This window comes from Pseudophryne corroboree, chromosome 1 (assembly GCF_028390025.1).
Source record: "Pseudophryne corroboree isolate aPseCor3 chromosome 1, aPseCor3.hap2, whole genome shotgun sequence".
In the NCBI taxonomy this organism is placed as follows: domain Eukaryota; kingdom Metazoa; phylum Chordata; class Amphibia; order Anura; family Myobatrachidae; genus Pseudophryne; species Pseudophryne corroboree.
Genome location: NC_086444.1, coordinates 431,918,649 through 431,930,755, shown reverse-complemented (window position 1 = coordinate 431,930,755; position 12,107 = coordinate 431,918,649). Strand labels below are relative to the sequence as shown.

General features: G+C 43.9%; 1 protein-coding gene across 3 annotated transcripts in view; it reads left to right on the top strand.

Annotated features, from left to right (window-relative positions):
* The window catches only part of SLC12A6 (solute carrier family 12 member 6), a 103,381-nt gene that overhangs the window by 23,455 nt on the left and 67,819 nt on the right, over positions 1-12,107 (top strand). For all 3 annotated transcript variants that reach the window (XM_063913469.1, XM_063913468.1, XM_063913470.1), the window contains 6 exons: positions 313-357; positions 440-525; positions 4,951-5,073; positions 5,159-5,305; positions 5,545-5,599; positions 5,952-6,082. In XM_063913469.1, the coding sequence (XP_063769539.1) occupies positions 313-357; positions 440-525; positions 4,951-5,073; positions 5,159-5,305; positions 5,545-5,599; positions 5,952-6,082 (587 nt within the window). The remainder of the gene's footprint in view (positions 1-312; positions 358-439; positions 526-4,950; positions 5,074-5,158; positions 5,306-5,544; positions 5,600-5,951; positions 6,083-12,107) is intronic.

Sequence of the window (12,107 nt, the reverse complement as noted above, 5' to 3'; positions counted from 1 at the left end):
GAGCCTATATGGATGTAGAAGGAGAGAAGCTAGTAAATTTATAGTGTCCAAGCTCCTGTCACCACACACTATAAACCATTGTATCCAGTGTCCCCCCAATGGACTAAGACACAACGATTTAACGTAAGAAGAAAAGTCCCATGATCTGCATCTTCAGTAATAGCATAAGCATCACCATTGGAATAAAACTTTTTAAATGTTGGTGTTGCTGCCAGTCAAGCACTTACATTACTTTTCCTTTGTTTTAAGACATTGTAAGGACACTTTCATCAGCTGTAATTTCTAATTATCTAGCATGTGTTCTTTCTACAGATCGGAGCCAGACATCGGTAACAGAGGAGAACAGCAAGCTCCTAGGTACATCTCACAGGTTACAGTAACATAGCACTTAGTGAGGTTTTTTTTCTAGTTTTGTTTACGTAAGTGATGTCTCCTACAGAGATTGACCGTAGGAAGAACTCAGCGCTGTACAACCACAATGAAGAGGGGGACGATTCATATGACAGGAATCTTGCTCTTTTTGAGGTGAGAGACAGCTGAGATTTATACCACTTTTTAAATCCAATCAGGAGATTCTTAAAGAGCTAACTTTCCAGGCCTAACATCACATGCATATAAGGAAAGCAGTTAGCTTCCCGACAGATGGGATCCCGTCGGCCAATATACCGATGCCAGGATCCCGAAGGTGGACGCAATGTCGGCGTCCATATACCGACGCAGCACGGGATGCTGGCGTCACATTACCGACAGCCAGCATCTTGATTGTTCTGCCGCGTGGGTGGGGGGGTTGGAGGAAGTTAGGTTTAGGCAGGAAAAGGGGGTTTAGAGTTAGGGAGCAGGGACGGGAAGGTTAGTGTTTGGATTGGGGAGGGAGGGTTAGGTTTAGTCAATTAGAAGGGGAGGTTAGGGTTAGGTATCAAGCGGGGAGGGTTAGGCACCCAGAAGGCAGGGTTAGGGTAGGGAAAAGGTGAGGGTTAGGGGGCTTAAAGGAAGGCTGTTGGGATTATGATGGATGGGATGCTGCTGTCGGTATACTGACAGCCGGAATCCAGTCCACCGGCAAATCATACTGAACCCGCATATAATGTACATGTACAAAATACACATTAAGGTCTGATCATCAGAGTGAAGTGAAGGCTTTGTCCATAATTTGCAACATCAGACCTAATATTAAGTAGAAGGGGACCTAAAAATTAGCCAATAAGTTCCCCTCACTGATTCTCTTTTCCTCTCTTAATCAAATAGGTTATTGGTGCATTTCACAGTAGGCCACATTTGCAAAGTGCAAAACAGCTGAGGTGACGTGAAAATCCTTTTACGCTCTGTGCACCTCAGTCTCCGCCAATGGGTGTAGTTTGCAGAACACTGACCAATAGCTGCATGGAGTGACACCATTCCTAGTTTCACAGAATAGTGCCACATTTAAAGTACGGCTGACTTGCGGATTTATGTTCGTAGCCCCATAGGGCTGTAAGTAAAAATCTGCGTGTTGAGCACTAAAAGGAGGGGCAAGTTTGGGTTCCTATTGAATAGAGACTTTTTACACGTTACAGTTGCACTTCTGTAAAATGCGCATTTGTAGGTGCACTATGTCCAATGCAAAAGTACAAAATAGACCAGCCCAGAGTAGACTCACTAGATGCACCTGTGCAAGACCAAGGCATGTGGCAGAGTGCACATGCGACCTGACGTGGGTCCCGACAGATTAGCTGCAACATGCAGATAGCTGGTTCCCTGTCCATGAGTAGGACCCGTACTGTGCATGTGCAGAATAGGTTCTACGTCATGAGACACATTATGGGGTATATGCAATTCACGGCGAATCGCGGCAAATTATCGCCGTTTTTAAATTCGACACAATTCGACAGGTGAATTCTGGCAGGTGGCTGCCGGAATTCACCATATTCAATGCAAAACGGATTCGACAGTCCCGCGGGCGAAAATCGGCCGATTTGGCGGATTTTGCCGCGATTTTAAAAAACGGGAAAAAACGGGAAAAAGCCTGAAAAAAAAATGGCGTGGGGTCCCCCCTCCAAAGCATAACCCGCCTCGGGCTCTTCGAGCTGGTCCTGGTTCTAAAAATGCGGGGGAAAATTGGGCAGGGATCCCCCGTATTTTTAAAACCAGCACCGGGCTCTGCGCCTGGTGCTGGTGCCAAAAATACGGGGGACAAAAAGAGTAGGGGTCCCCCGTATTTTTAACACCAGCATCGGGCTCCACTAGCTGGACAGATAATGCCACAGCCGGGGGTCACTTTTATGCCGTGCCCTGCGGCCGTGGCATTAACTACCCAACTAGTCACCCCTGGCCGGGGTACCCTGGGGGAGTGGGGACCCCTTCAATCAAGGGGTCCCCCCCCCCCCCAGCCACCCAAGGGCCAGGGGTGAAGCCCGAGGCTGTCCCCCCCCATCCAATGGGCTGCGGATGGGGGGGCTGATAGCCTTTTGTGATAATAAAAAGATATTGTTTTTTCCAGTAGTACTACAAGTCCCAGCAAGCCTCCCCCGCAAGCTGGTACTTGGAGAACCACAAGTACCAGCATGCGGGAGAAAAACGGGCCAGCTGGTACCTGTAGTACTACTGGGAAAAAAATACCCAAATAAAAACAGTACACACACACCTTGATAGTAAAACTTTATTACACACTACCGACACACACATACTTACCTATGTTGACACGCCGACTGCCACGGTCTCCGACGATCCGAGGGTACCTGTGAAAAAATTATACTCACCTTCCAGCTTCCAGAGGTACATCCACGTCCAGATATAAATCCACGTACTTGTTAAAAAAACAAACCGAACACCCGCTCCATGCCGTATTGAAAGGGGTCCCATGCTTTCACATCAGACCCCTTTCTCCCGAATGCCGGGACATCACGTGACTCCTGTCACTGAAGTCCCTTCAGCCAATCAGGAAGCGCTACTTCCGTGGCGCTCACCTGATTGGCTGTGCGCTGTCTGTGCTGTGACAGCGCATCGCAAAGCTGCTCCATTAGTTTCAATGGTGGGAACTTTGCTGTCTGCGGTGGGGTTACCCGCGGTCAGCCGCTGACCGGCGGGTGACCTCACCGCTAGCCGCTAAATTCATACCATTGAATATAATGGACGGGGCTGTGCGATGCGCTGTCTGAGTTCAGACAGCACACAGCCAATCAGGTGAGTGCAACGAAGTTGCGCTTCCTGATTGGCTTTAGAGACTTCTGTGTGACAGCTGTCACTGACAGGTCTCATTCGTGGAAAGGGGTCTCATGTGTCAGCATGGGACCCCTTTCAGTCCGGTGGCCCGTGTGTTCGTTTTCTTTTTTTGCCAAGTACGTGGATGTATCTCTGGACCATGGCTGAGGTGAGTATATTGATCTTTTATTTTCAGGTATCCGTGGATTCTACATGGAGAAGAGGACCGATGTCGGCGTGTGAACTTAGGTAAGTATGTGTGTGTCGACGTATGAAATAAAGTTTTACTGTCACGGTGTGTGTGTCCTGTTTTTATTTGGGTATTTTTTTTTCAGTAGTACTGCAGGTACCAGCGGGCCCGTTTTTCTCCCACATGCTGGTACTTGTGGTTCTCCAAGTACCAGCTTGCGGGGGAGGCTTGCTGGGACTTGTAGTACTGCTGGAAAAAACAATATTCTTTTCATTATCACAAAAGGCTATCAGCCCCCCCATCCGCAGGCCATTGGATGGGGGGGACAGCCTCGGGCTTCACCCCTGGCCCTTGGGTGGCTGGGGGGGGGGGACCCCTTGATTGAAGGGGTCCCCACTCCCCCAGGGTACCCCGGCCAGGGGTGACTAGTTGGATATTTAATGCCACAGCCGCAGGGCACGGCATAAAAGTGACCCCCGGCTGTGGCATTATCTGTCCAGCTAGTGGAGCCCGATGCTGGTGTGAAAAATACGGGGGACCCCTGCTCGTTTTGTCCCCCGTATTTTTTGCACCAGCACCAGGCGCAGAGCCCGGTGCTGGTTTTAAAAATACGGGGGATCCCCTGTCAATTTTTCCCCCGCATTTTTAGAACCAGGACCAGCTCGAAGAGCCCGAGGCTGGTTATGCTTTGGAGGGGGGACCCCACGCCATTTTTTAAAGGATTTTACCGTTCCAGCAATAAAAAAAAAATAAAAAAAAATAATATTTTAAAAAATATATAAATAATATTTGTGCCTCCAAAAAAAAAAAAAAAAAAAGTACCTAATCCCTTCTAATATAAATAGATATGCTATTCCTAAAAAAAAACACACCAAAAAAAACATGTTTAAATTTTTTTTTATTGTTTTCACCCTCCAAAGTGTGGCGGATTGAAAATGACGAATTTGCTGTCTAAAAGCACTGCTGTCGAATTTCCAAACTTGAATTGAATATGCTTTTGTCGAATTGCAGCACTTGTATCATTGCAGAAAAGTCGAATTTGCAAAAATTCGAATTTCAAAAAGTCGAATTTTGAAAGTCCGTTTTTTGGTCGGAAAGCACTGAATTGCATAGGCGAATTTTTTTTTTGGGCGAAAATGACCCGAAATTCGACAATTTCGGGAATTCGACCGCAATTGCATATACCCCTATGGCTGCAGACTGTAGCTGTTTGGGGGCTGGGAAGAGGTAGTGATGGATGCCGTTTCCCAAAATGGAGGTGTGTCGTCTCTGTTTTTGGGGCGTGCACATGCCAGGATCTCTGGAAGACAGAGATTTCCTGGTCTTTTGGCCTCGTGACCCATGGGGTCACACAGCCGACTGATGGTTTCATAGGTGATTCAATGCTGCGTCATAGAATGCAACACTGGATCAGAAATGCATGTAGGAGGCATCTACTTATATTCCATGCCCCCTGCTGCATTACTGTATCAGTGCATTGTTTCTGCGTCCAAGTATAGTGGCCTATAGACTGTTATATGGCTGTTATATGGTAACAGAACCTTTGAATAACTCCTACTATTCAACTTTCTCATTGTCTGCAGGAAGAGATGGACACACGTCCCAAAGTTTCCTCTCTACTTAACCGTTTGGCCAATTACACCAACCTCCCTCAGGGTGCGAAAGAGCATGAGGAAGAAAGTGAGGGTAAGAAGAAGCCAGCTAAGGTAAGGAGTTAAAACAAAATCTTTTAGAAGCAGTAGGCATCGAAATAGGACAGAAAGAGACTCATTTTATTTTATTTTTCTCTAGACACCTCGAATGGGCACTATCATGGGAGTGTACCTCCCATGCCTACAAAACATTTTTGGTGTAATCCTCTTTCTTCGTCTCCCCTGGGTAGTGGGAACCGCTGGTATCTTACACTCCTTTTGCATTGTTTTTGCCTGCTGCTGTTGTGTGAGTATTTTAGAGAATATGTGACATTTGTCAGTTAAGAGTGGTCATTTTTTTAGACATGCAAGTTGCCAGCATGCCTATAGATTGTAAACTTGCAAGCAATGCCCTCTTATCTTCTCTTGTCTGTATCTGTTAATACTGATTCTGGTTTTATTTCTGTATTTGTTCACAATTGTAAAGATCAACAGAATATGCTGGCGCTGTATAATTAAATGTTATTTATGTCCTTTTGTTTTTAGACCATGCTTACAGCAATCTCCATGAGTGCAATAGCAACAAATGGAGTAGTACCAGGTAAGGTGCATCTTTTGAAAATTAAACTCCACATTTTCATATTTTGCTTTGCTGTCTGATGTTTTCTTTTTGTTGTGTGATATTAGATACTCCATCTTCCTTACTCACTTCTTCATTCCTCTTACCTTTTTCCTTCTCTTTCTCCTTTGTTCTCTTTTTCTCCACCTCTCTTTCTCTCCCTCGCATTTCTCCCCCACCTCTCTTTCTCTCTCTATTTCTCTCTTCCTCTCTCTCTGTCTCGAATTCTGCCTCTTTCACTCAATTGTCTCCCGCTTACGCTCTCTCTTTGCCTTTCTTCTTTTGTATTTCTGTCTTACTTTGTCTTCTTCTTACTTGTTCTTTCTTTTCTTAGCGGGAGGTTCATACTTTATGATTTCTCGGGCTCTGGGACCTGAATTTGGAGGGGCTGTTGGTCTATGCTTTTACTTAGGAACAACATTTGCCACAGCTATGTACATACTTGGAGCCATTGAGATATTCCTGGTAAGAGATCCTGCCATTTACAATAAGCTATACTTTAAAGGTTAGTTACTGTAAATAAAAATATAATATATATATATATCTATATATATATATATATATATATATATATATATATATATCTATATATCTATATATCTATATCCGTATATATATATATATATATATATATATATATATAATTATAACCCTACCTATGTTATGATCATTTAACCTGTGTTTAATCAATTTGTTGTAGCAGAAGTATTGGTTGTAACAACATGAAAGTCTATATTGTAATAGACTGGTGGCATACAGCTATTGTACTGTACATGTACACTGTATGTTGTCACATGTTACTATATGTACAGTGATATGAAATACGACGGTACATCACTACTACTATTAATTTAAAAAGTGTTTTCAGTTGTGAAAATTATAAAATGTGACAGCAATGGATTTTGTGAACACCCCCTTAGAAATCTGGTTTGTTTATGTAATAGAGAAAGTATATAAGTCTTAACAAAATTAGAGTACACATTTTTAATTGTATAAATTCATGCTACGTAGCAAATAGCATTTATATTCATTATCAATGGTTTCAGCAATTATAATGAGCACCCCATCTTCTTAATTTTTGGTTAAAGAAAAATAAAGTGAAATGAGACTCAATACCAAGCCTGCCAGTCCGCCTTATGGGGGTTAATCAGGTTGGATTGCAGTTTTGAGAAGATCACATTTCTCAGAACTGTGCATGTGCTGCGGCCGCACAGCGCATGCGCTAGTATTCACAGTGCAATCACACTTTGAGTGACAGTGGCGGGCGTCATGGGGGCAGCATTTCAGCATTGCGGGGGAGTGATCCAGCCAATATAGGCGTTTTCGAGGAAGCTGTGTGACATCACACGCAGCCACTCTGATGTGAAAAATGGCAGGGGACCGCCTGCATACACAGCCTAGTTGCGGCTACAGGGGGTCGTCCACAATTGCTCTGACCACAATCCGATTGAGATTGCATCGCAATAGGATTGCGGTTGCAGCCGTGGGGCAGAAGTTAGCTTGCTGGGCAGTTTTGCCCTGCACTGAGTGGCCCCCATCATGCTACAGAAGGGATTGCAAATTCCTCTTTTTAACAGAATCTGCAATTCATGCTGAATATCCCCCATGACACCAAATTCACCCCCGAATCATTGTATATTTGTTACTGCCACCCTGAACACTGTTTGTGGGGGAGATTGATCAATGCTTGGAGAGAGATAAAGTAGAGGGGGATAAGATAACAACCAGTTAACTCTTTTCATTCAAACACAGCCTGTAAAATGGCTGTTAGGAGCTGATTGGATGGTACTTATCTCTCTCTAAAGTTGTATACATCTCATCCTATGTGAGGTTGTCCCTTAATCTAAGTTGGGTTTAACTCAGAGGTTCCCAAACTGTGTGCCGTGGCTCCCTGGGGTGCCTCGGGACACTTGCAGGGGTGCCCTGGGTTGGTGGTCCAGGACCAATTCAAATTATTCATGGTCAATATAATAGGCAAAGCCAGTGCTGGTGGCTGCCAGTCATAAAATATGTGGCCAAACAGAAGCAAATCTTGTCCCTCGCCACACAACTGACCCTAAGGATGACATATAAACGCGATCTACTTAATGTAATATTTCTTTTTAAATTTCTCAATAAGAAATTTTTGGCCAAGGGGTGCCGTGAAAATAATTCTGATATTCTAGGGCTCTGTGATTCAAAAAAGTTTGGAATCCACTGGTTTAACTACATTATGTAATTTACTTCTTCCTTCATATTTTTAATTTGTCTATTATGCATTGATAATGTCGATATTATCTTAAAACATAAAGCTATACCTCTAAATACACTTTTACCATGGAGCCGCTGCGGCCGCTAGACTTAATACGCACTCTGTACGCTATTTGCATACAGAGTCCCGTACCTTGTACGGACTTAGCGTACAGACGCTGCGCTGGGGGTACAAAGTACACACAGCGCGCGCACACACTCTTGATAAACTTTAAACCTTATTCGTAATGCAATGATATTATTACACTCTAAACCTTATGCAGCAAAGCACTGCAATGATGTTACACCTTAAACCTTTAAGCAGCGCTGACGGTATAAAGTACCCGCAGTGCGTACACACCTTATCAATACACTCTTAAACCTTATACAGTTAGGGTATGTAATACGCTTTAAACCCTAGCAGGGAAAAGAGGACACAACACCGATTTATAGTTAACCGCTGGGTTCTAACGCCACAGTGGATTATTTGAAAGGGGATAACATTACAAATTATACACTACAAGGCTAACAAGATAAATCTACAACAGAATAATGGCTACAGTCAATGTACATACGTGAGAATATTCGCTTGCGCAACCTGGACCAGTCCTCCGCTCATCAGGTAGATAGCGTTCAGAGTCTTCTGACCAGCCAGGCAGCAACAGGCTTTTTATACACTACTTCCATAAACAATACAATGGTTACTGTAATCCCTTTGTCTATTGGACACAGAGATGCATCTTTACATTACAGGAGAGGTCATAGGTTGATTTGAAAAGGTGGGCGATGTCTTTCCCAACTGCTCTTGTGGGTGGTCTCCTCTGGATTCCCGCCGCATACATAATATACAGTAAATACAGTTTATATCTATATTCTACTTCTGCACATAACTATACGCAGGAACATGCAATCTTCCTTTAACCAACACTGGAATGTTACCCTTAAAATACCCTACAGCTGGATACTAGACATCACCTTATAACCTTAGTCTATCCCTTCCTATCATGCAAAGGTGAATCCCTTAGTCCTGGAATCATTTAAACTGTTGATACTTGCTGATGTGGTGCAGGGGGGCTATGTGTACAATGTGCACTATTTGGGTTAAATATGTAATGTTCTGATAACCCTCTATGCGCTCACAAACTCCGCCGTAAATACCCATATCACGCGCAGGACCACGGGAGCGATCATACGCAAATTGCGGATATGTGCACGCACGGCGGAACAAGTACACGCGCAGCGGGCATGTGTGTGTAGTTAGTACGTGTTGTGTGTATTACAATATTTTTCGACTTTGACAGTCCACCCTTTGGCAGTCAACAATAACTGCCACTATCTAAACATTAAACAGAAAAATATACAATACAATATCTACAGATGATTGGATGGTAGGAGGAGAGGTGTAGGTGGGAAATGTATGACCTAGTGAGATAGTAAAAGCATGTATGTATGAATCCATGTCTGAGGGGCATGCATCATCGTGCCGTATATGTTCTAGATAAGCTTCGAGGTATTGCGAAGTATACATTAAATCCTTCTTATCCCGTATTAAGGGTCTGTAAGTGGGCCAACAAACACTACCGAGCTCTTTTCGGCTTCTTGTTCCAACAAATGTGGTGCACATTTAGTTTTATGATACATGGAGGGGGAACATATGTGAGTCCTAGTATATGTGGATATCACCTGTCGACTATGTGTGTCACTAACTGAAGGTTGTAGAGATGAAGATAAGACACATATCTAAAATACAATCACATTACATTTTCGTAATCATTCTTGGGTTTAGTTGATGTATTTTCCGGATCGATGTATCTGGGCAAAGGGGGAGACAAAGGAAAAACGGGTGAAAGAAACGGGCCATGGAATTCATTTGCAATCCTTATAACATTGTCTCTATGGATGGGTCGTAAATCAAATCTGCTGCTGTAACAATGCCCCCGCTCCTTAAACTCATCAAATTTGTGCCGTGCTTGTGCCGCATTAGAATTCGAACACACCTAAATATCAAGCCAATAATTATGACGACTCCCAGGATACAAAGGAGAAACTTTATTACACTCATAATAACATTTTGAGCCCATTCTCCTACCTGAGAACCAATTGCGTGGGTTCAACCATGAGACCCAGCCGGTCAGTTCATTACTCACAGCAGTCAGGGTAATGTTGTGTCTCCGTCGGAACTCCCTCTTCAACTGCAAGATATCGTCCATCTTTTGATCGATGATCTCGGTTGGGTCATCAGTGCTGTTTGTAATATACGTGCAGCACTTCACACTATATTGAGTTGCCAAAGTGACACAGTACCCACCCGTCACGGCTGTGATATAATTGAGGACCATCCTGTGCTGGATCAGTTCTGTTTTGTAAGCTTGCAACTCCCTACCCGTATACCTGAAGGTGTCGTCATACATCTCAGTGATATTATCTATCAAGTTCGCTAGCGCATGGATGGTACCTATAATTTTATAATTCCTCTGGCAGTACGGGTGATGTCTAATGCGAGAAGTAATTGAATCCCGGTGGATTCGTGGATCAAATCAGAGGCTACGTGCTCTGTCCTATCTATGAGGTGTCTCTTAACGATGTGTTCATAGTGAGTATAAGGAGCCTGAGCACTGCGGTGAACGTCTTTCATCTTATCATGGGTTATGGTCATGACCTCTGGCAACACTCTTCCAATGTAACACAATCCCTCTGAGTTTGGGGCAAGCCACTTATACGCCTTCCTCCCACATATGAAATAAGCATCATCAGGGAGAACATATGGGACAGAATATTACATTACCATATTGCAAACTTTCCAAGTGAAAAATCCCATCCCTAACTCACTCATCTGTTCAGTTCAAGTATCAGGCTGTATGATATGAGCACAGTACCCTGGTGATACTTCTCCAACCCGCATGGTCTTGCTTCCTTGAGTATACCTATACCTGAAATACCTTCCACTGTTGGCTATTTGGCGTATAAGTTCAGAGTCTACAGGTATCCTATCGGCTCTATGCGAAAATGGCATGGTTTGATAATTCCATGTCACCTCCCAATTTCCTGGTGTTCGGAGATTGGAAATGTTGAAACATACCAAGGATCTATCTACATGGTACTGGTGGAGCTTCAAACTAGGGGGCCTAGAAAAATTAAATTTCTTGTCCACCGGTCTCCCACCCCGTAATTCGGGTACCTCATCCATTGCTAATGGGTACGGTACTAATCCTGACTTGCTCTGACCTTGAGGTACTTGTGAGCACACCCAGCATTCTGTTTGGTTTAAAACCTTACCCACTAGTGAGTGGTAATCACTCAATGGATGACGGTCCATGTTGATAATAAGGCTGGACTGACATCTCTGGATGCACCCATCCTCAACTATGTTCTCACAATTCTTACAAATGCAATTTTCCTCAGCCAATAACCCTTCACAGTGCCTCCTAGTTCCCTGACTACCAGATCGTTTTCTGATACTCGCCTTTGCTCGAGTGATGTGTTGCTCTTGGAATTCTACAAATCCGTCCTCGCCATCAGAACCCATTCCAGATCCTTTCTCAACCTCTCTGGTACTCTCACCGAAACAGACTGTTCTGGTCAACAACAGGGTTAACAGGAAAACCCGGAACGCAGTCTCTTGGGGTAAGTCCATCTTATTAAGGGAAGAGAAAGGAAACAAGAAGGGGGAGGAAAGGAGGGTAGTGGGAGATGGAGAAAATAATAAAAAGGTAAAAAGAAAACTGGTGCGACAACCGCCTCTTGGTCTTGTTCTCCGCGCTCAGGTGCCGTCTCAACAGTACTGCCTCTCAGCCTTCCTGGAACAGACACTCCAGTGATACGATGTTCTCTCCGGGTCAGCGACCTTTCTGTAGGAAACATAAATCTGTTTAACTGTTGTGTGTTATCAGTTGTGTGATCTTTGGGAAGTGAGAAGAGAGGGGAAATAATAAAAAGAAAATTTGTCAGATTTGCGTTCACCATCAGGCTGTCACACCATCATGCATATCGGTATCTATGCACAGTCTATCTTCACCAGTATTCCCATTCTCCACCCTTTGTGCATGACCAGGCACAGTGATACTGGTGTCCCTATGCTAGTGAGATATACTGGATTTAGGCAGAGCTCTGACAGACCGAGTAGGCATGTGACGTTTGAACTGTAATCCTGTCAGTGAACGTAAGAGGATGAAGAGGAAACTTTGAAGACAAATCACAGAGTTTAGTAATAGATAAGTTTGTAAAGGCAAAGAAGATTTTTACAAAGTTTAACATCTGGATT